Below are 25,745 nucleotides of genomic sequence, written 5' to 3'. Positions count from 1 at the left end.
GTAGAAGCAAATTGGGAAAGATGCTAGTGAAATTAATAAGTAATTTAATAACAAAAAAGGTAAAATTTTATTTTCTGAATAATCTAATATATACAGGCTTTTTCTATAGCATCATCATTGTTTTAATGGTCAAAGACAGTTCTTTCCTCCAATTGTGATTAAAATATTCCCATGCAGATTTTGGGTTGCAGGATGACATTGCCACTTCAGATGTCATTTAATTTAATTTGATTGTTTGAAAATGTACATCTTATTGTTGACATTTTCATCAATGTTTGCACTCAATTTTGTTTTCAGAGATATTCAGGATAAATTTAAGATACATTTAACAAAAGATGCTATAGAACAGATCTCAAAAGCTGCCAGCAATTCGAATCTCAGTCATTCTATTTTTATACGTACCCAGTACGATGTTCTACGTAGACTACGAGCTTACTGGGTCATTAGGTACATGCTTCATATGGAGAGAGAACAAAAAATTAGGTATGTGCGGTTTCTAGAATTGTGTTTTACACTTTCAAAACATTGTGCTCGATTCCACTTGGTGGACCGTCCACGACAAGTTGACAATCAAACAAAGAAACATATGTTTGACTATCCTCATTTCATTTTATTCAGGTGGAGTTATGATTACTGATGACAATGACAACAAAATTCAAGAAATATGTTCATGTAATTCGATAACAGCTTTAATGAGTGATAGAACTATTTTTCCTGATGTAGACTTAATAAAATGAACGTTAAGAGGTGATCATTACTAATGGTGATTTTGTTTTGTATATGATACGATATTCTGTAGAAATAAGATACTTTTTCATCATCAATTTAATATAGTCCACCTTTCTATTTATTAAACTGTAACATTTAGTTTCATCTTAATGGGCATTGTGCATTTTTTATATTCCCCAGCCAATCTCTAAGTCTCACAGATTCAAATAGGTGGATAACTGGAGACTCGTCACTTAAGGATACATACTCATTCTTCCCCTCAATCAACCTGGTCAGCTTCCATGCCCAGTCCCGACTGAAGATTGTATTAACATATACACGCACCAAAAAACTGGAGTCGCATGTCAGTAAAGGTGGTCGAAATATTAGACGACAGAGTGACGTCTGCTAAATTTAGAGCTCAGCCTATGACGGCAGCTTCTTTAAGGTAAAATTTTGACAGAATGAATTTGCTAAAAAAAAATCTTGAAAATTATATGATAGTTTTAAATACTGGCTAAAACTCACAGTTTTCTTTTTATCATTATAGTTGTACTCACTATGACACTTTCATGAAAATCATTTAATGAAATAAGGATGAACAATAATGACTCATGAAAACCGTGTTCAAAAATACAGATACATGTATAGTTATTTCCCTTTTAATGTTGACTGGCAAACATGAGATGCTAAATGGCAGGGAAGTCAACCTTTGTTGTCTGCCTTTTTTAGCTCACCTGAGCTTGCTCAGGGTGAGCTTTTAGGATCGGTGAATGTCCGTCGTCCGTCGTCCGTCGTCCGTCGTCCGTCCGGCCGAACGTCCCATACTTGGAACAACTCTAGCGGTCGGTTTTTTTGCCTCAAATCATCATCAAAACTTGGGTCAGGAGCTTTCTAAGTTGAAAAGCTCGGATGAGTTCGAAACATTGGGTCATCTCGGCTGAAAAACTAGTCACAAAGAGCTAAAAAATAGATAAACCTTGTGAAACACTCCTAGAGGTCACATTTTTGACCCAATCATCATAAAACTTGGTCAGGATTTTGTCTAGGTGATAGCTTGGATGAGTTCGAACATGGGGTCATCTATCGCGAATGAAAAAGTAGGTCACAGGAGCTATAAATAGAAAAACCTTGTGAACACTCTAGTGGTCACATTTTTGAACAAATCATCATGCAAAACTTGGTCAGAATGCTTGTCTAGTCAATTGCTTTGGATGAGTTCGAACATGGGTCATCTCTGATGAAAACTAGGTCACAGGAGCTAAAAATAGAAAACCTTGTGAAACACTCTAGTGGTCACATTTTTTTGACCCAAAATCATCATTCAAAACTTTGTCAGGATGCTTGTTTAGATAATAGCTCGGATGAGTTCGAAATATGGGTCATCTCGGATGAAAAACTAGGTCACCGGAGCTATAAATAGAAAAACCTTGTGAACACTCTAGTGGTCACATTTTTGCAATCAATCATCATCAAACTTGGTCAGGATGCTTATCTAGTTGATAGCTTGGATGAGTTCGAAACATGGGTCATCTCGGATGAAAAAGTAGGTCACCAGAGCTAAAAATAGAAAAACCTTGTTAACACTTTAGCGGTCACATTTTTGCATCAATCATCATCAAACTTGATCAAGATGCTTGTCTAGGTGATAGCTCGGATGAGTTCGAACATGGGTCATCTCGGATGAAAAACTAGGTCACAGGAGCTAAAAATAGAAAAACCTTGTTAACACTCTAGTGGTCACAATTTTGACTCAATTGTCATCAACTTGGTCAGGAAACTTGTCTAGGTCATTGCTGGGAATAAAATCGAACATGGGACATTTCGGATGAAAAACTAGGTCACAGGAGCTAAAAATAGAAAAAAATCTTGTTAACACTCTAGTGGCTACTGTTGTGATCCAAATATTCTGTTAATTGGTCTGAAAGTTTGTTTTGATGATTTCTAAGTCAAGATCGAACATGGGTCATCTTGATGAAAAACTAGGTCACACCGCCCAAATATGGAAAAACCTTGTTTAACATTCTAGTGGTCACATTTTCGACTCAATTATCATCAAACTTGGTCAGGGATGTGTTGTCTAGGTAATTGCTTGGATGAGTTCGAAATCGGCATGTGAAACTAGGTCACCGGAGCTAAAAATAGAAAAAATCTTGTTAACACTCTAGTTGCTACTGTTTTGATCCAAGTATCCTGGAAATTGGTCTGAAAGTTTGTTTGATGATTTCTAGGTCAAGTTTGAATATGTGTCACCTGGGTAAAAAACTAGGTCGCACTGCTCAAATATGGATAATCCTTGTTAACACTGTAGTGGTCACATTTTTGACTCACCTGTCATGAGACTTGGTCAGAATGCTTGTCTAGGTAATTGTTTGGATGAGTTTGATAATTCAGGTGAGCGATCTAGGGCCATCATGGCCCTCTTGTCTGTTTCATGATAACCAAAATATCACAGTCCTTTAATCTTAAAAACATTTCTTTAACCATTTGCTTGAAAAGTCATAGTGATTCCTTCTATAATTATTGATTTTGTGGTAAAAAAGTTTATCAAAGTCTAGTTGATTGTGTGTGGATTTTGTTTGTTTTTGGTTTTTTTTCTGTAGAAACAAAGAAAGAAAATGTGGTAGATTTGTGTGAAAGATGAAGTGCTGTGTATTTGAATGTACCATTAGTTTCATTCAGAATAATAACTATTTGACTATATGTGTTTTATATCATCATATATTTCTTGCTACAGTGATGTAAATAATCATATATTTCTTGCTACAGTGGTTTACTAGGTTTTACAACAACTCCTCGTCCAAAAAAGTCCAGGTACAGTGTTAGTTATAGACTTAAACTCTAATTTCTTTACCTTGTAACTTTCTATACATGCATGCAGCCTATATTGTAACACTTGCTGCCAACTTTGGTATATCAGGTACAATATAATACAAACAACAAAAATAATATCTCCTTCTTACATCTTATTTCCCCTATGATGACCCATTATTAACAGGTCCAAGTTCAATACATGTATTTTTGCAATGTAGATTTGTCATATTCTAAGATTGTAAAAATGTTTTTGATCTTTTTTTTTCAAATGTCATGTTGTCCTATTGAGCTGGGGCTACTACATTCTGTTTACACATGGGCATTTCATTCCAAACTCTTAATTATTAAGTGTTCGACTTAATAAATAAGTGACAAAGTGTGCCTGTCTATATGATTAAGAGGGGCATTTTTAAAAATATTGGAGCAATTTCATTGGTTGGGAAATGATGTTTAATACAAAACTGTGTGTTTGTCAAATGAAATAAGTAATATCCACAGCAGGACTTGAAACTTGGAATTTTCATACTCGCAAACATTTTTATCTATAATCTTATCATTGATTTTGATTCAGAATTGGAGATACATGTATACATTAAAATGTTTTTCATTGTCTTGAAAAATATAAATGTAATGGTTTGAAAAAAAAAATCTCATATTTTACATTACATTTTCTATTATTATTAAGTCAACATCTAGATCATGATTTTAAAGAATAAATGTGAAATGCTTTAGTGACTTTTCTGTTCCAAAGCCCAGAAATTTTATTAACAACTTCTTTTTTATTTCTTTGCATTATTTTCTGCACCCTGCCTTATATAACTGTACCATCATTAGCTTTTACTGAAAAAAAAATACTATTGTAAATATTCTCTGACATATTTATACACACATCTTTACAGCTCCTTCAGCTCCTTTTCTGGTAAAAAAAGGACAGCAATAATGATTTCTAATTTTACTAAATCATACATATACTTGCATTTAGTTACATCCTAAACCTGTTCACAACTTGAGAACGTATTACTCTGAATATAAAAGATTATTTGTCTTATTTCCTTTTTTTTTTTTAATATTGTACATACCGTATAACTGAAATGTTATTAATTTTGACATTTTCCTGGAGTAAATGTATAATTTAGCTGAAAAAAAATAACATTATTAAATCGGATGACTTGTATTGTTATTGTGCATTGTTTTCTATAATTGATACATTTTTTAATGGACAGTATATTTCATGGTTCATAAATTATGCCATAAAAATAATTCTTTGTGACCATATTTTGTATAAATCATACTACAGTTATTCTATACATATTGTACATTGCATTATAAAATGATCATAGACAAATTAATAAATTATATAAAAATCTTTCCATAAGTGATCACCATTAATGCCATTTTCATGCATGTAAAATCATTTTAAAAAGATTTTTGGAAAAGGAAAACTTATAGTAGCCTTTGGTTAAGATTTAAGCATGTTTTTAACTGATTATAATTCTATATGTTACAGAACTACCAAAGAGAGATTTCTTGTTGCCTTGGCAGCAGACAAGATGGCTGGTGGACCTTTTGAAAGATTTCTTGCCTGGTAAATTTCTTTGTGTAGATAAGATGAATTAAGATCTGATGAAATTAAAATAAAATAACACTTCAATTAAGAGTGCTATTTCAATGAGATTTTTGTGACCCATTGTCAACTGATGAGATGTGAGTCAAAATTGTTAAGCTCTAGGTTGGTTTTAAATATAAAGGACTTCAATTTTACTGTCAAGATTTTATTATTATTTAAAAAAGGCTTTCTTGACATTTGCATGCATAAGTTAGGTGTTTCTTGTATGAAAGTTTGAAGAATTTTTTATTGCAATAATAGACCTTCCTGATGAGTACAGACCATCTGATTTTAGACATGTCTATTCTGTGTGTGTTGTGTCTGATTTGTTTACCTATTTATTTCAGTCATCCGGACCATTCCCTGGTGTCTAACCTGTTATTCTGGCAGGATGTGACAGAGTATGGTGCAGCAGAAGATAGGGCTGCTGACCGTCTGCTACGAATGTGCAATGCTTGGGCAATATATAACAGATTCATTTCTGATGATAGTCAATTCAATATAGGTAACTTTTTTACTCTGATGTCATATACATGTATAATGTTAAGAATAAGGGAAACAATTGTATTAATTAGACAGGGTGGCCATGTGCATTATAAGATGATATATGCACAGCATGAAAAAAGAAATGCTTACACATCATATGATGTCAGATTTGACTATTAAAATACAAGTGACATCAAAAAAATTACTTACCCACTCAATGAAGTTCAATATACTTTTATCAATCCTCTTTTTATTAGCATATTAGAGTGGAAATAGTTACAAAATTGTATTAATTGTTCTTGCATTGTAGTATTATTATGCATGGTTAATTGATAAAGTGTTTTGTTTAAAAAACACTGACCTTTATAATTATAGTCCTGTGAATTTGAACTTTAAATGTGCATTACAAATGTATTCTACAACAATGAACTCAAAATTGGTATCTAAATGTAAAAAATATATATTGCAAAGAATCATCAAATGCCTGTCTCTAACAGAAACATGCATGAGAGCAAAGAATTTCATAGTATTTACACATATACATTTTGTATATTCAGTGTCAAGAAAATCTTTTCTTTTACAAAATTATGTTATTTGATTTTTTTGTGTTCTTTTTTCTTAAAGTTTATATCTGGTATGTGATTATCATTAATTATGTTAGATTTATTATAAGAATAATGCATTACATTATCATGCTTTATTTATCAGAAATATCAGCGAATGAGAGAAATGCTATACATAATGCATTAATGTCAGCGAAAGATTTTGTAGACTCTAGAGTATTCAACTGTGCCAAACAACATAGCTGTGAGAGACTGGAGGAGGCATGGATACGATACCTGAAAGAAGACCTCAAAATATTCCTAGAGTATGTATTGTATCTGTTACTGTATACCAAGGAAGTTGTATAGGGTAGAATTTTATGAAATGAATATTCTGCAAGAGTAAATTTTTTTTGCTATGTGGAGCTGACTTTGGGAGAATCATAGAAATGAAAGATATAACTTTCAAGTTTGATACATCTTAAAGTCTTTATCTAAAATGTTTCATTCCTTTACTTTTAACCCTTTCCCTCATGAGCATATTGTGAAAAATGGCCGTTTTCACTGAAAAGCCTCCTGTTACAAGTTCAACTGCTATGAAACTATGAAAAATGCTTCAATACTAATCAAACTTGGCACAAATGTTGACTGGATCATTGCCTTTGTAACGACATGCTCAGTCTTAAATTTCCTGTTACCAACGAGGGGACATCTCAAAATTGCCAAAAATTACCATTTTGCCTCGATTTTTTCCATCAAAATTTATTTCAAAGTGCTGCAACTTCACAAGGGATTGAGATAAAGTCAAAGGCTTTTCAGTGTTGGTTACACGTTACCTTATGATTGATCTGGGGTCATTTTTAGCCTCTCACAAGTCCAGAATTTTCTTGGCGAAAAACCCCCCAAACAGAAGGGGGCACATCCCCCTTCTGGCAACCCCCTGATGGATCTTTTGGATGGGGGGGGGGGGCAGCGCCAAAAAAGTGTTCACTTTTTTTAGCAACATTTCTCAAACGAAAGCATGTGTTTGGGGCCCAATTAGGACATTTTTTCACTATTTCAGGCCTAAAAAAGGGGGGTGGGGGTTGAAAGTGTGTTGTTTTGCGTATATATGAGGTAAAGGGTTAAAGCTAGGTCTATATAAGTTTTGAATATTCATATTTAATTTTTTCTTAGGATTGTATATACATTGTATATCAATATATATTTTAACAAGTAAAGACTGTAATGTTGGAATATGTTTCTATAAATTGATTTACATGTATATAATTATATTTGCATGATTTTTGTTCAACTGTTTTTGTACTTTTATGTATTGAACATTTATAATAGTATATTAATATTTTCCATTTCATTTGGTTTTATTTGAATGTATTTGCAGTTGTCATGTAAGACTTGGAGGACCTAGCCCACCTGGTACAGCCGCCATAGAGATTATATTAACAAATGATGAAGTTCTCATCCGTAGACCGAGACCATGGCAGAAAAAGTGAGCAGTTTCATGGTTGTTTTATGGCTCAAACAATGAATTCATACTCTCTATGCAATAGTGATTGTTTTAGGAAAAGTTTTACAGTAAATCCTGATAAAGGTTAATGGCAGTAATTTTGATTTGACCTTGAGAAGGTCAAGGACTTAGATAACAGCGTGGTAGAGGAAAAAATGGATTCTGCATATACAAATTATATAAAACAATTGACTTTTTGCTTGTTATAAAAAATGCTGTTAGATTCTTTTACTGTCTTTTCTGAAAGTCAAACCAGTCTTTAAGTAGAACATGTTTTTTCTACTATAACAGTTTCCGCAAGTTGACAATTGTTATCAATTTGAATTTTGAATTAAGCCATCATCTTTGTATACAAATTCAATAGTTGCTTCAGATTTAAAGATAACTTTTACACTAGCAAACAGAAATATTTTTTTATTGTTTACAACAATCAGAAAGATTGTTATACTTAATGACACATTTTTAGTAAAGATCAAAATGTTAGATACTATCATGTGTTAAAATCAGTCTTATAAAACAATTTTACAGGATAGGTACAACAGAATCTGAGAGAGCCAGACGTGCGAAGCCTGGAATCTCTTTGGAAGATATGGATGAAGAAGAATTGGCCGCCCTGCGTGCCAAACGTCGGGAAGCTCGGAAAGAGATGGAACGTGAGAGAAGGAAGGCAGTGAAGGCGGCGTATAAACGTCTTCGTGATGCCAAGAAGAAACCTGAAGATGTAAGAAAACTTTGTGATTTTCCTTTTCTTTCTTTTTTTCTTCTATTTGAAAAGAGAATCCAGTATATCAAGTTTATTATAGAACAGATTTTATCAGATTTGCTATGTTAGATAGTAAAAAGTAGTATTTTTTTGTCTTTTTATTCCCCAAGCAATTTTTGAATACATTTTTTCACACAGTAAATTACTAATTGCAGCACTGTAAAGGGATTTTTTTGTTCAGATTATGTCACACATTAATTCTTACAATATACATTTATAGTCAGGCACTCCTTCCAGTTTAACAGTAAGTGGTCTCACAGCTTCCCTTGCTTACCATATACATATATCATATGAATATTCATGTATATTCATTTTTTAATTTGTTTGGTGCCTTCTATAAATATAATGTTTGCAAGTTCATCTGCTTCATCAGTCTGCACATCTCAATGAAAGCTTTGTTTTTATTCCCTCACATCAATAGATAGATTTTGGTGGATATTGCTCTTGTCCTGTCGTGTCTGTCTTCTAGGACATGACATTTTCATGCATTTAAGTAAAGCCTTCATATTTTTCTCTCACCTCATGTACCTTTTAATGAAACCACTTAGCTCAATAGAAAGAGCATCAGATTAGAAATCCAGGGATGACAAGTTCAATTCTAGGGCAAGGTGAAATTTATTTGTGACAAATGATCTTATACATAGATTATATATTATAGTCATTTGTCTCACATTGCTCTTTCAAAAATTATTTCAGATAAATAGACTGTTACTGGCTGAAAATGTTTTGTTACTGGTTAATTATTAAGGAAAGCTGGTTTGGTGGACCAAAATGTATATTAAATTGGCATAAAAAAGCAGAAAAATAAGTTATTAAACATCTAAATGAGACCTTCCTTCTTAATTGATTGCAGTATGACCTTGACCCCTAGATTACAAAGACCGTAAAGCTTAATTTTTCAAAATAAAGGAAATTATATCATTACTTTTGTCTATATCATCTATATATCTGTTGGTATCAGATTTGATATGGGAGCATTTGTGTTTTATATATGCATGTTTATATCAGTTTTTGAATTATTTTGCTATCTTAAGTTGAAGTTTAATTGTTCTCTGTTGTTTCCTTTTGATTTATTTTTGAAAAAAACAAACAAAAAAAACCACACACGCACAAAAAAACCCCAAACAATGTGTATGTGTACAAAGTTCTTATATGGGTAAAGGTGATATTAGCTAGGATGAAACACTTTAGAAATTCTTAAATGAGTAGATTTGTTGGTTTGTATGAAAACATTTGATTCCTTCGCTTGGCTCCTTCCCGCACCCTACAGTTGTTCAAGACTAGTACACGGAGACTATTGGGCACAGCTAATGTGCACGCTTCCTATTGGAGCAATTTAAAGATAAATTTTCTTGACAAGATCAAGATTAAGTTTATATTTAGTTATGATAATATAAATTTTTTTCCTTATAATAATGTTTTAAATACTGCTAATGAAGTCATGATGATATATAAGAAATTTGTTTATTTCTATTTTTCTGACGGTTTTTAACTTTGTCAGATTTAAGCTCTTTTATGAATTACAAATCTTTGTAGCAAAACTTTGTCAAACCAATTTCCTGACCTTATTTCTTATGAATTGTGAACAAGAAATATTTAAATTATATGTTTTGGCCTACCATAAGAAGTTACTATTTATTTTAATCATTGAATTATTGCTCAACTTAGAAAAAGGAAGGTTCACCTACAGACGAATCACCAGTACAAACTGAGGAAGTAAGTTACCATGGCAACATAGAAACATGTTGTTTCCATGGCAACATAACTTTGTAACCATGGCAATATCTTATACTAGCAGCATACTAGTTTATTCTGCATTATTACTGCATAATGATTAATTGACTTGTAACTGATGTAATTAATCTAATGCACCTTTCAATGAGGTTAGTTATACATAAATTCCTGCATTTGATTGCTTTCTCAGCCTATTAAAGTATAGAGTAAATGCTGTTAAAAATACAGTTCATAGCATGTTGCAGCTATGATTCATAGCATATAACATTTATGGTCTATAGCACACTACATAGCATTCATAGCATACTGCATAGTTCATAAAATATTAAACATATGGTTCAGCATAGTATATTGCATTTATAAAAAAATTGCATCAACTGTGCATAAGCTAGCATATAAAATTTATGGCTCAAAGCATACTGCATATACATATGGTTATTTTATAGCATATTACATATGTGGTTAATAGCATATTATACATATGGTTTAGCATATTATGTTGCATTTATAAAATGAACAGTTCATAGCATATTACATCTATAGTTACTCTTAAAATTCTTAAGTTAAATGTTGCATTTTATCCTGTAATATATCATAAAACTTCCATATTCTTAGCTGTTAATAAAGATAATAAAAATCATGCCCATTGAAAGGTGCAAACTTAATGCAAAATTAAAAGCATGACTGCACTAATGAAATTAAAAAAATGATTTTTTTTTATTTCAGTTAACAATATGAATATTTAATGCCAAATATTAAATGTGTGTTTCTGGTTATTAAGCTTCAGAAATTAAATGGGCTGGTTAACAGTTCTTGAATTGATTTAATTGAATTTAAAAAAAAATTTGAATGAAAGCAAACAACAATTGTTATTCTTGATAATTTTCTCTCAATTTAGTTCTCAAGTGTTGACAAAAATGTGGTATTAGAAAAAAACATGGTTTATTGCTCTATAAAATGAAAAGAATATTTGTCGTAATTTTCTTCTGATATTGATTTCAAGGTAACTTGTATCGATTTCTTACTGTTTGAAAAGCATAATACATCTTGTTTATGAATAAAAAAGTTAACTTATTTATAATTTTGAATTTAAGTGTAAGTGAAAGCTAATACCTTCTATTGCTAACTATGCAGAATTTGAACTGTTTAAAACTATTTTAAAAGTTTAAATACTAACGGTTAATTTGAATAACATACAGTATAAAGCCTCCTTAGATCACAGGGATATATACTGGCTGGCCTAGCTCTATTCTAGTGGCACCTTTTTTTTTACTATTGCTATAAGCAGCGAATGGGACAATTTTTTAACTTATAACATTTTTGTTGAGAATGAAGAAACACATATTTAAATATTTGGCCTATCTTTATTAGTGCTAGTATATTTTTTCAGCTATATATTCCTATAATTTCTGTTTATTATAGAAAAAGGTAAACTATTCAAACAGAGGTAACCTGGCTAGGCTTTAATGTGCTTGCAACATATTGTCGGCTAGGAAATATATATGTTTAATTCCCATAATATATGCTTCCATTCCAACATATTGTCAGCTAGGAAATTTACATGTCTAATTCCCATGATAATATGCTTTCATCATCTTGTGGTGCTGGGAAATATATGTATATTTATGTTTAATACCTTTAAGAAATTAAAGATATAATTCTCTGAATTCAATGTATATGTAAACCTCCAATTAGTATGTGACCAGGTATCTCAAAATCTGTCAACCATATGTAGACTGTTATATAATTTTAACAATGTTACCTACCTGTATGTATATGACCTTGCAGAAGGACTGTTACTAATACTCTCTGCTACATGTAGTTGGTAATGCATTTGTGAATTTAAATGTTTTATTTGAAGTCAATCTATTGGCTGCAGCTATATGTGGTAAAATTTCTCGCAAATTTTCAAAATAAAAAAAAATGATACAGGAACTCTACTTAGGTGTAAAAGAACACTATTGAGGTCCAAAAGAATAAAAACACAAAATTTTAATTTAATATAGATCAGCAGGGGCACTTAAAAACACTAAGTTATGCAAAAGGTAATTAAGAAATATACAATTTACTCAGAAATAAATTGAAAATCTTATTTTAGCGCATTCCTAAACCTATTTAAGTTAATTTTGGGTTATTTGTTGTAACAATTAGAATTAATTTTCTGAAAAAAAATGAAAGTGAATGATCTGAAATTTATAAGAAAAATATAAGTTATAAGTTTTATTTTGAATAATTTTGGTCAATCTTTATCAAGAATATCTATGCCTACATACATGTCAAGTGTTGTTTAAATGCATTTGGTAATTAATCTTAAATCTTTGAAAAAGGGTCCCTGAAGTGAAGCATGCATAAAATTAATAAGAAACCTGCCCTAGCGCCATCTACTGGCTTTTATAGTCCAGTTGGGCCTTAAATCAAATGGAACATTTATTGCGAAATATTATTTCCAGTCCCGTCATGTCAAAAACCTCAGTGGAGTCCCTTAAATGCATGACAATGTTTTTCTTGTAACTTTTCTTATTTAAGCAATTAAGTTGTTCTTTTGTAACAATAATTTTCCATCTTGTTTTATTTTACAAGTATCATTTCTGTACTTCTTGAACAAAACATGATGAAATTGTAAAATGTAAGAAATAGTTTCAATTGTTGCCACTGCAACAAAACCAATTTAGATGACATTCAAAATGTGCATGTTATTGCTGATTTGTTTGTGAAGGTGGCAAATACCTGCTATAAAGTTTATGAATTGCATGTGTAATGGGCGGATAACTGCTTGTGTAAGTTGTTGCTGAATTGCATGTATAAAGGGCAGACAACTGTTATATTAATGAATAAATATGCATGTTTTGGCTTTGCTGTATGCTACACAGTACAGAAGTGTAATCAGGTGTTAGAATTCTATATGGCATTCTTTATTATGTAAAGCTTAAAATTTGTTTTAATTTTTTTTTCCAATAAATATTTTAAGAACTTTTAATATATTTGCAAATGTGTGATTTAAGGTGGATGTTAAAGCATATGTTTATTATAAAAACTTGGTAAGTACAAAACATATGGAGAAAATGTGGTAAAAATGTTTCTTATTGGTACTTTGTTGCTAGAGGATTTTTTTGTAATAATTTATCTGGTTATTGTCATCATTAGCGTACCATCAAGAGGAGGGTTTTAAAAAAGCGAGATAATGTAATTATTATAGACTGATTTACCCTGTAGAAATGATTAAAATTAGAAAATTTAATTTTTATGATTATGTAAACAACATAGATTGTTGTGAAGATTTATTATGTTTTTATTTTTTGGATTTATTTTTGTTTAGAGGCTGTATTGTATTTATTTGTTTGTTATTTGTAGCATATTTTAAAGTTTATTTAAACTTTCTGCAAAAATAACATCCTGGATGATAAGTTTTATCTTGGTAAAGATTAGAATCTGATTTTATGCCAGACCCTTAAATAATTGTGTTTTCTTCATCAGTTTTTTTATATAACAAAATTAAAAAGAGGACATGTAAAATGCATTTATTCTGTTACATTTAGACTGGTTTTGAAAATACACCTTTGTTTACATGACTTTATGTAAATTTCCAGACACCATCATATGTAAATTTTCAGACACCATCATTCTGATTCTAAGTATCCAAAATTCAAGATTTTACAATTCACTAAATACATATAAATACAAATAGATATGTCAATAAGGAGGTGTCTCTGTATAATGTAAAGAATGGAATTGCTTGCCTAACTAAACATAACATCTGTACTTCTACTGACTAAGTTCTAGCTCTACTAAGTTCAAGCTCTACTAAATTTTCTAGTTCTATTGAGTTCTTGTTCTACCAAGTTCAATATCTTATAAGTTCTGAGTTCTAGCTCTTATGAGTTTTACTTTTACTAAGTTCCAGCTGGACTGAGTTCTAGCTCTACTAAATTTTCTAGCTCAACAGAGTTAAAGCTTTTCTAAGTTTTGATTCAAGCCTTGAATTTGAGTTTTAGGTCTATTTAGTTATACTCAAAAACTTTTACTACATTTTTTAAAATCAAGGGAATGGTTTACCCTTTTTATGGGTCTGGTTATTTTTTTTATATTTATTAAAAGTTTTTATATTTTTAAAAATTGATTTTTCTTTTTCCCCTTTTTTTTTGTAAAAAATAAATGATTATCTTTAAATTTTTTATAAAGATTTTTTTTATAAAAACGGTTTTTTTTTAGCATGTCACAAATGCAGGGGGGACTTTGTGATCGCTTTTCGTCCGGCGTCCGTCCCGCGTCCGTCCGGCGTCCGTCCGTCCGTAAACTTTTGCTTTAAATGACATCTCCTTATAAACCACTGAGCCAATTTCATCCAAACTTCACAGGAATGTTCCTTTGGTGGTCACCTTTAAATATTGTTCAAAGAATTTAATTCCATGCAGAACTCTGGTTGCCATGGCAACCGAAAGAAAAATCTTTAAATATCTTCTTTTAAAGAACTGTAAGAGCTAGAGCTTAGATATTTGGCATGAAACATCTTCTAAAGAGTGTCTACCAAGTTTGTTTAAAATAAAAGCCCTGGGGTCAAAATTGGCCCCGCCCAGGGGGGTCATTGATTTTCCCTATATGCATATAGTAAAAACTTAAAAAATCTTCTTTTTAAAGAACTGTAAGAGCTAGAGGTTAGATATTTGGCATGAAACATCTTCTAGTGAATGTCTACCAAGTTTGTTCAAATAAAAGCCCTGGGGTCAAAATTGGCCCCGCCCTGGGGGGTCATTGATTTTCCCTATATGCATATAGTAAAAACTTAAAAAATCTTCTTTTAAAGAACCCAAAGAGCTAGAGCTAAGATATTTAGCATGAAACATCTTCTAATGAGTGTCTACCAAGTTTGTTCAAATAAAAGCCCTGAGGTCAAAATTGGCCCTGCCCCAGGGGGTCATAGATTTTCCCTATATGCATATAGTAAAAACTTAAAAATTCTTCTTTTAAAGAACCCAAAGAGCTAGAGCTAAGATATTTGGCATGAAACATCTTCTAGTGAGTGTCTACCAAGTTTGTTCAAATAAAAGCCCTGGGGTCAAAATTGGCCGCCCTGGGGGGTCATTGATTTTTCCTATATGCATATAGTAAAAACTTAAAAAATCTTCTTTTAAAGAACCGTAAGAGCTAGAGCTTAGATATTTGGCATGAAACATCTTCTTGTGAATGTCTACCAAGTTTGTTCAAATAAAAGCCCTGGGGTCAAAATTGGCCCCAACCCAGGGGGTCATTGATTTTCCCTATATGCATATAGTAAAAAACTTAAAAAACTTCTTTTAAAGAACCCAAAGAGCTAGAGCTAAGATATTTAGCATGAAACATGTTCTAATAGGTGTCTACCAAGTATGTTCAAATAAAAGCCCAGGGGTCAAAACTGGCCCCGCCCCGGGGGTCAATGATTTTCCTTATATGTGTATAGCAAAAACTTAAAAATCTTCTTTGAAAAAACCCAAATAGCTTTAGTTTAGATATTAAGCATGAAACATCTATAAGTAATATCTACAAATTAAAGCCCGGGGGTCAAAACTGGCCCTGCCCCAGGGGTGTCATTGTTTTTAACTATATGTGTATAGTAAAAACTTAAAAAATCTTCTTTTAAAAAACCCAATGAGCTAGAACTTAGATGTTTAGCATGAAACATCTTCTTATGGGTGTCTACCAAGTCTGTTCAAAAAAACAAATAAAAGCCCTTGGGTAAAAATTGGCCGGGGGGGGGGGGGGGGGGGGGGGGCTATATACAGGTGAGCGACCTCAGGGCCATCATGGCCCTCTTGTTATTTTAAACAGTATTAAACAGTAAAATAAATATTGATACTTGCAAATTTTTTTAAACCGAAGAAATTTTTTAACAGAAATAAACTTTGCTGCTGATGATTTTTAAGTACAAATTTCTAAAAATTAAGAAACAGCCTGAACGGTGTTCTAGAGATAAATAGATAGAGCTGATATTTTACCAACTTGAAATATTTTATTGTTGTTGTTGTAGAAAAAAGATGATGACATGGATTTTGATGAAAGTGAGAAAAAGTCTGCCCGTCCCCCACCACCCTTCCATGAGATGATTAGCAATAAGGCGTAAGTTAACTGCCTTTTTTCATGTATCAAACATTCTATGAAAAAAAAATTAACCCAAAAATTCAAGTTGTAAATGATTAAGTAAACATTTGTCTGAGATAACTTAAAATCGTGATATTGTCATGAGTTTTATTGTAGCAAAAGTTACATGCAGGTAGTCTGGCATTTGATTAAAGGAGTATAATCAAGGATTGTTGTACTTCATGTACATGTAGTTTGCTGGGGATAGTTTCATTGAAAACACTTTCTTATTTTGTGTGGCTGATAAGACATTTTATTTTTAGTTTATAAATTGACAGTTAACCCCAAGCACCATAATTATATAGCTTTAAAAAGTCTGTTTACTTGGAATTTTCTTAACCTTGATACTGCTTTTGGCAACAAATTCTACCAAAGAGACCAGTGCAGAGGGCATGTTTGTATCTGATCATAGTATTCACTGTTTGCTATTCAGTCAGTATATTTTTTTGAAGTTTTCCCTAAAATATGATTAATGGTTTTATCCAGATTGAATGATGCACCAGTCCATTTAAGATTGGTAAGGTTTTCATACCATGCTATTATCATAACAAATTAACATGAAGAACTAAACTAGAGTTATTTTACATTACAGAATCATGTCAAACTTCAAGAAGCACCTTGTAGAGCAGGAAGAGAAAGAATGTTTAAACATGGTTGGATTGTTTACAGATATAGAAACCTTTCTCTCATATGGTACAAATAAAAAGGAAATGCAGCGAAGAGAACAACATGCAAACTTTATTCAAAAGTAAGAATTGTGTACCTTGATCTTTAAAACCCAGCTAAAAGTTTTGCAATAGAATTGTCTGGATTTTAAATTCGAAACTTTCCATTGCAGATTTTAGTAAAAGCTGAATTTATTTGTGTGTTTGTAAACCCTTAATCTGCTGGAACAAAAAGTGATTAGCCTTTGTCACCAGTGCAAAAGTGGTTATGGTGTAAATTGAGAAAGTAATGAGATGGAATATGAAAATATCATGGTTTATTTAAAACTGAAGTATAGAATGTGAAAAAAGATGCAGGTAATCAAGGTATCTTTGATTTATTAGGAGGCTGTAATTCATGTAAGTTTTGTTCAATTTACACTTAGCAACAGATATGTTGTATATTGCTTGCAAATTGAATTAAAGTAAAGGTCTTAGGGATAATACTTGACAAATTGTCAAAGTATGAAAAAACATTTACAGATTATGCTGTATATAGAATCTGGGATACATCAAAACTGCACTGCTGCCTCAGCTGTTAGAAAGTACTGGCAACTGTTAGTCACAGATTTTAAATCATATGACCATCAGTGCCAAGAGATGTTGATTTTTTTAATGTAAGGAGACTAGTATCCACCTAAAAACTTATAGAAGGTTGAAAACTCTATTTCTCAGTGCCTGAAAAATGTGCAACCAGATGAAGACAATCCCTTGTTGCATTTCTTTGAATGGCCAAATATTTATAATGCTCTAGAAGGTACATGTAACATGCTGAGATGTTATAAAAACACTTAAATTTATCATTTTGCTTTTATCTTTCTACATTCTAAGAATTAAACATTTTCTTGACAGAACTTATTTGGACTCTCATGGTAAGAAGAGGGTTGAGTTGTCAGACAAGTTAAAGAGTAAGGTACATGACAAAGAGAGACCAAAGACACCTGTGATCAAAGAAATACAACATAGTCTACATTCTAAGATAGATGAACATTTTAAATCATATCTAGTGGTAAGTTTTGTTAATATCATCATTTTACGGCAATATTATTGGTATATAATTGCCTTTCAAAGGTTGTTTGCATTAATTCCTAATAATTAAAAGACTAAGGTCAAGAGTGTGTAAATTAACTGTATATGCCAAGGTGATAAGTAGGACTCCTGTGTAATTGTGCTTTACACCTTTCCACATAAAAAACACTAGAATCCTCATTTTAAATAGACATGTATAATTTTTCGATTATGATATATAAATTATGTAAGTATGTGTATTTCAGAATAAAGCCGAGGAACAGGGTATTGAACCTGGTGATCTTGTAAAACTGTCTCAAGCCGAGCTTTCTATGCGACTAGGAACTGATGCCTCCATGGGAACCTGGCGAAAAACCCGCGGGAAAGGAAAGGTGAAAAATATTACATTTTATATCTACATATTATTATTCATTCAAATATATGTAAAAGTAGTGGTACATGTATTTGATTTCTTATTTTATATTTATTAGGACATCAGGTTACCTAACTGTTACGCTTAGTTTGTTTTGTTTTTGGTACTATATACATCTAAATTGATTTTGGTTTGAAGGAGATTAGTATTTTCTATCTTTAACAATAGAGTTTGCAAGATTCAAGGGAATATGACATTAATTGAAAGGTTTATGTCATTGATGTTATAATCATTTGAAAAATAAACAATGAATAACATGTTTTTAGTTTTAAAAGAATTTTGAAATTTGCCATTCTTTCAGATTCTGTTCTTTTAAATGTTAATTTCTTTAAATCAAAGCATTTTAACAATTTGTATTACCTTTAATACCTATGTTATCCATATTGTTCTTTTTTGTGCCCCCACTTTAGTGGCGGGCATTTAGATTTACCCTTGTCCTTCCGTCCATCCGTCCATCCTTCCGTTCGTCCGTTCACTTTTGTGTTGCACGTAACTCTAAAATTATTTGACCTAGAGTCATGAAACTTTACAGGAATGTTGATCAGCATGTGTAGTTGTGCACCTGGGTATTTTCGTCTGGATATTTTTAGTTTTTTTTAGAGTTATTGCCCTTGTCTTAGTAAAATTTTGCAATTTTTAACTTGTGTCACATGTAACTCAAAAAGTTTTTGACCTAGAGTCATGAAATTTTACAGGAATGTTGATCAGCATGTGTAGTTGTGCAACTGGGTATTTTCGTCTGGATATTTTTAGCATTTACAGAGTTATTGCCCTTGATTTAGTAAAATTTTGCTATTTTCAACTTGTGTCGCATAAAGGATTTGACATAGAGTCATGAAACTTTACAGGAATGTTGATCAGCATGTGTTGTTGTGCACCTGGGTATTTTCATGTGAATATTTTAGTATTTTTAGAGTTATTGCCCTTGACTTAGTAAATTTGTTGTAATTTTCAACTTGTGTCGCATGTAACTCAAAAAGGATTTGACATAGAGTCATTAAACCTTATGGGAAAGTTGCTTTGCATATTAGGTTTTGCACCTGGGGTTTCGCTTGTGGATTAATCCAGTATTTGTAGAGCTATTTCCCTTGACTTAGTAAAAACTGTTTCATTATGTTGTTATTTTTTCCTTGAGTGTTTGAGTTAGAATCAACCAACTTTACAGGAATAATGATCAACATCACTAAAATGCAGGAATAATGATTCACATCACTGTGAAGCTATGCACCTGGGACTTTGCATTTTTTTCAGTTTTGTTAAGAGTTATTGCCCTTGACTTACAGAAGTATAAATTTACAATTTTCAACTTGTTCATGCATAGCTCAAAAAGTATTTCACTTGTAGGCCTGAAAGTTTACAAGAATGTTGGTCAGCATGTGTACTTATGCACCTTGGGGTTTGCTTGTGGATTTATTCAGTATTTGTAAAGTTCTTGCCCTTTACTTAGTAAAAGATTTTTAGTTTTCAAAAAATATTTGACCTAGAGTCATAAAATTGACAGAACAGTGGCGCGGTGGGGGCACCCGTGTCCTATGGACACATTTCTAGTTTATCATAATGTATTTATTTAATGAAAAAAAGATTCTACAAGGCTTAAATTTTACTTGTACTCAAAATGCATTTCTGTGTGAAAAATGATTTTACCCACTCAATTTACATGTGCCAATAATGCTTTTATGTCCTGAAAATAGTTATTTACCCATCATGCAATTATGTGCTGAGAATATTTGTTTTACCAATAAAACGTCTATCTGCTGAAAGAATTTTACCAATAATACATTTATGAGCTAAAAGTTGTGTTTTTTTTTTAACCCAGATTGCATAATTATTGTAAGTGCAGAAAACAGCTTTTAGTATTTTTTCCATTGATTTATGTTGAGAATATTTTACATAATACAGTTATGTGCTTAAATTAGTATTTTTACCCATAATGCATTTATGTGCTGTAAGTATTTTATTACCCATAATACATTTTTACGACTTAACATACAGGACGGAGATATGGAGAGGGAATATTCACACCCCTCTGTCAGAATAACTATAAGTAAATTAGATAAAAAGTCTCGTAGAGTACATTTTGAAAAGGAAGGTACTGACGTGTCCATGTATTCGGAGGCGACAAATTACACGTACCTGTCAACATCGCAGGTATACATGAGTGATGCATGTTGGTAGTAATGGAGACCAGCGACCTAAACGCTTCATGTTTTTAACAAAATCTAACACTAGCATTGATATAAATAAATGGAAATGAAATAGATGATAAAATCGGAAGATTTGTAAACTAGCTGTGTGGTAAATTATATGAGATTTTATAGTAGTAATTGTTTGTGGTTTGAGATTTACTAACAAATGTTTTAACAGTAGCTGTATTATAAACTGATTCACTTATTATATAACATAGATTTATTGTACATAATTATAACAAAGCCTACAGAGTGTTTGATAAATTCAAGTAACTTAAGTGTGAAATAAAAGTAACTTAGTGTGAAATTCATTAAGTAACTTAGTGTGAAATTAAAGTAACTTAAGTGTGAAATAAAAGTAACTTAAGAGTGAAATTCAAGTAACTGAAGTGTGAAATTAAAGTAATAACTTAATGTTGAGATTCAAGTAACTAAAGTGTGAAATTCAAGTAACTAAAGAGTGACATTGGTAGTTTCATTATTAACTTGGGTGAAATAATTTTTTTTTTAAGACAAAAAAGAACTGTTTTTATTTTGATGTCAGTACAATAGAAAGAGATATTATGGTACTCAAAATACTAAAATCTTGTTTTTTTTAATTGGTGAATAATTAAAGTAATTATGCAAAAAAGTAAACATATTGTCACTCTACTGTGGCAATATCAAACTTCATACTTGTGTCAAGTGTAAATGATATTTAATTAAATATCATATTCTATATAGAACAGTAGAAAGCAAAATTTTTGTATGGATTTAGATCTATCCTATGATAAGGAAACAGGCTATTTTAAATGACTCACTGTAAACTTTGATTGTCATATCTATACATGTATATAAAACTAGGATGAGTCCAGCTCTTCAACCCCTAGGGGCCCGGGCAGCTCCCAGATGTATAGACGCCCTAAACGGGCTCGGTTCCACAATAAGGTATCGTCTACATGTATATGTATGGTGTTATGACGTTTATTTTGATGAACAAACACTCACAGTTTTCTGTACTGGTATTTTTACTGCTTTGCCTCACACTTGTTTATATTTCGCATGGCTTATTGTATGCTTGGTATAGCTCAGTCTTGACTCAGAGTTATAAAACTAGGACTGGAGACTCAGTCTGAACACTGATGACTATCTTTAGTTCCTGTAAAACCTTGCCTTGATGAATATAATTATTATGTACTTGAGTTGTTCTTCTTTAAATTCAGAACCTGTCATTTATTAAATGATACAAGTGGAACAAACAGGATAAATTTTATGGTTTAGTTAATGTTGTTTACCAATGTTTGGACTCTTACAAGTCATCATCAGGGTCACACCAAACAAAAAAACAAAAAAATTATTGCAGCCATCAGTGTAGAGATTGGTCAAATTAAGTAATATGGATGTTCATAAGTATGATACCATTGTTTCTAATAGCCAACCAGCAAAATCTGTTGAAAAGCTGGGATTTCAGACTGGTTTAAAGTCTCCAGTTTTACTAGTCTGGATTACCTGCCCCTGTTACTTCTAATAATCGTAGAATAGTAGGGGTGGAACCAGACTACTGTTTTACAGCCAAGATTTCAGAATGGTTTCCAGTTTTCAGTTTTATGACATTGAGTAAACATTCAGGGGTCCCTGGTAGAATAGATACAGGTGATGAAATGTTAAACAGAATGGATGATGGTTTATATATGTTTTTATATACAGCACAATAATTATTGTATATGTATATGTAATTTGTTGTGTCACTTTTGTTTCATAATATGCCTGTCTTTTATCAATTGTTGATAACCATTTATGTATGATTAATCATTTTAGGAATATTTTACACATTTTTTCATTGTTTTCTGAGAAATTGCATTACATGTATTTTTATTATATCCTTTTATAAATTTTTATTGTATTTTTACCTTATCTGAAGTGAGATGGGGGCAAGGGGATGTTTCATGAATTATGTGTGTTCACATCTGCAGGCAATGTCATATTAGATAGCAAACTTTATATTCCAGTTGAAACTTTCCCTCTCTCTTCAGCTTCTATTTGATATAGTCATATTCTCTAATTTAACTTTATCTTATAAGCAAAATTAGTCACCCTGCTTCCCATCTTTGTCTCATTGTTTAAATTCATTAAGAAAACATATATATGCATCTTAAATGTTATATTAAAGTACTGACTAAAGAAAATGAAGCCTGGTTTAAGCCAGTTGTAAAAGCCTATGGCAAATGGCAAAAAAATCTTTGGTGAATTGTCTGAAATAAAATTGTCATGAACCACATGTACAGTGCATGCCACACCATTCTTTATTTATCACCTTATAAATATATACTCTCAAATTGCACCCTGTTACATTGAATTATGTACTGTAAATTTTTTTATTATCAAACATGTATACAATTGTCATGCAGAACTACCATAAACATGTATGGTTATTTATTCAAACATTTAATAAATTATTACCTTTTTATTTTTTTGAATTTATTTTTCTTTCTGTATTTTTAAAAGAAAATAATTTATTTGCATTGATTGTTTCTTTTTATTTATTACCATTTTGTGGTTTTCTTTCTTCAACTTTGTTTTTGGTTATGGGTTGTTACTATGAAAGTTGTTTAACACATATAAGTTATGAGTCAGCTTTTAGTCTATACTCAGTAAGCACTGTTGAATGCCTTTTGTTTTCATTCAATTTGTTTCCTTCTCTTAAGTAGGATGAAATTTGTTCTATTGATATAAAAGTATAGTGCTACCAGTATAGCGTCAGGCCTATATGAACATTCATGTAGTCTGACCAGGTCCCATACTGTTGAATGACCAACTATGAAACTTTCCTTTCCATGATAATATCATATAATTATGTAGATGTATTACCACTTGGTTCCAAAATGGAAGTTGTACAAATTGATGGAAGTTGTACATATGACAGAAGTTGTACAATATGATAAAAGTTGTACATATTGATGGAAGTTGTACATATTGATGGAAGTTGTACATATGACAGAAAGTTGTACAATATGATAAAAGTTGTACATATTGATGGAAGTTGTACATATTGCTGGAAGTTGTACATATTGAGGAAGTGTAGGAGATTTAGGTTAGGAACTGTGTCTGAGAATGTTGGTACAAACAAGACAAAATCATTGAAAATGTCAGGTTGACATCTTATGATTGGATTTTTTTTTTTTAAATATTCTAATGACTTAACACAAAATGTTTAAATGTTTCCAGTGCCTTAGAAATAATAATGCTTGTAAAACTGTTGTTGAAGTAAATTTATTTCCCTTCTCTATCTCTATATTCAATAAGAATTATGGTCTATCAAATACCTGTTATAATGCCATACCTTTCAGGTATGTTTGATTTTTTTCACATAAACATTTACTTGTATAGCTGGACTAATGAATGTCATTGGTATTATAAAGTAACCACCTATGCTATATGAGCCATGTCTAGACAAAACCAACATAATGGGTTTGCGACTAGCATGGATCCAGACCAGCCTGCGCATTTGGGCAGTCTGATCAGGATCCATGCTGTTCGCTATCAGTTTCTCTACTTATAATAGGGTTTGTAAGCGAACAGCATGGATCCTGATCAGACTGCGCAGATGCACAGGCTGGTCTGGATCCATGCTGGTCGCAAACCCATTATATTGGTTTTGTCGTGACATGTATGTGTTCATGTATATATATGTATTTCCCACAGACATCTGTGGTCAGCCTCCACTGGTAATAGCTGGAAAGTCACCATTCAATATGACCATCACATGGCCAGTGTGATTTGAAACACAGGCAATATACAATATGCATGTTTTCTCACAAATCAGACTAAAATGTTCAAAATTTCTGCTGTAGCATAGGAAAAAAAGAACTGATATGTGCATGATTGTACTTTATGTATTGTTTTTAATATTTATTGGTTATTTTATTTGCAATGAATAATACTGCATGCTCTGTTTATGTAAATGATAATGTAACAAATGAATGTGATGAATGTAACATTACTGTTGTTATATTGTTGGAACTTATTTTATTCATTTATAAAATTAAAATTTTCAATGTTTCTTAAGAGATAAGTAGGTTGTTGGGTGAAACTTGTAAAGCTGTTGTAAGTAAAATTGTACATCTTAATAATTGTATTGTTTTTGACATTACATACATATAAATGATATTATCTGGTATAAAGAGTGCAACTTTTTTTCCTATCATCAACTTTTCAGATGACTTAGGACAAACCAAACAATTTTGGATTTTCATTTTTACCTCAGTTCCTTTAACCCTCTAATATTCAAACATATCCTATATAACAACTTAACTATAACATAAATATATCAAGTGTCTTCCTGATAATTGGCCCAGACGCAAAATTTGCTTAAGTCTTTAAAATGAAAATAAGAAAAGTTTTGTTCTTTTTGTAGACTGGACGAGCACAACCCCATAAAGATGACCGAGAGGAGTTTTACAAATCGCTCAAAACATGTGCCGCTGGAAAAATGTCATTACAGATGCTCTATTTCTATAAATATCTGCTCAAACACGCGGAGGAGGACAATATGCCTCTCATTGACAAAGATCTGTTCTTCTATATTGAAGTCCAAAAATTCAAGGTTTGAGTCTTTATATTTACAAGTGCTACAACACATAAATGCATTTTTGTTTTCTTTCTTTTTCCATTTGTTACCACATTTGATTCTGAAGTATTTTGCTATGTTTTTGTAATCATAACATTATTATAAAGGAAAAAAAAAGGATAGCAAATTTGAAATGATCAGGCATTTGTAAATTGTATTGATTTACATACTTTAATTTTAGAAATGCAGGGGTCAACTGGTTAAGATCGTTGACTTCAAACTATTTGTCCCTCACTGCTTTGTGGTTGGAATCACAAGAGGGATTTCTTTCTGAATTCTTTCTTGCGAGGATATTATCTAGCTAGCTTACGGAACATCGCTAGTCCTACTCTGGCGTTAACACCATGTACCGACTCATACCTGAAATAATGCACAGATGGGCACCTCAGGTCTACCTCTGGCCAGTAAAGCTGGAAAGTTGACATTTGACCATTAAACTGTCAAGGTGACTTAAATCCGAACAACAAAAAAAAAGATTTTATGAATACAAGAGTTTACACAAACATCCTAGTAATTCTAGTTTTGCAATTGCTCAAT

The 25,745-nt window shown here is 31.7% G+C and overlaps 1 protein-coding gene across 1 annotated transcript in view; it reads left to right on the top strand.

Annotated features, from left to right (window-relative positions):
- The window catches only part of LOC132713733 (uncharacterized), a gene marked incomplete at its 3' end in the record, with an annotated part of 39,673 nt that extends 14,489 nt beyond the window's left edge, over window positions 1–25,184 (top strand). Inside the window, 17 exon segments of the mRNA XM_060696414.1 lie at window positions 298–483; window positions 910–1,090; window positions 1,092–1,156; window positions 5,030–5,107; window positions 5,476–5,633; window positions 6,323–6,482; window positions 7,538–7,645; window positions 8,192–8,384; window positions 8,647–8,670; window positions 10,095–10,142; window positions 16,162–16,250; window positions 16,864–17,019; window positions 17,828–17,984; window positions 18,250–18,375; window positions 20,409–20,564; window positions 21,446–21,529; window positions 24,996–25,184. Coding sequence (XP_060552397.1) covers window positions 298–483; window positions 910–1,090; window positions 1,092–1,156; window positions 5,030–5,107; window positions 5,476–5,633; window positions 6,323–6,482; window positions 7,538–7,645; window positions 8,192–8,384; window positions 8,647–8,670; window positions 10,095–10,142; window positions 16,162–16,250; window positions 16,864–17,019; window positions 17,828–17,984; window positions 18,250–18,375; window positions 20,409–20,564; window positions 21,446–21,529; window positions 24,996–25,184 — 2,158 coding nt within the window.
- Window positions 25,185–25,745: the final 561 nt, after the last annotated feature.

This window comes from Ruditapes philippinarum, unplaced genomic scaffold (genome assembly GCF_026571515.1).
Source record: "Ruditapes philippinarum isolate M1 unplaced genomic scaffold, ASM2657151v2 ctg635_1_1_1_1, whole genome shotgun sequence".
In the NCBI taxonomy this organism is placed as follows: Eukaryota; Metazoa; Mollusca; class Bivalvia; order Venerida; family Veneridae; genus Ruditapes; species Ruditapes philippinarum.
Note: the sequence above shows the minus strand (reverse complement) of the source record. Positions and strands in the feature narration are given on the sequence as shown.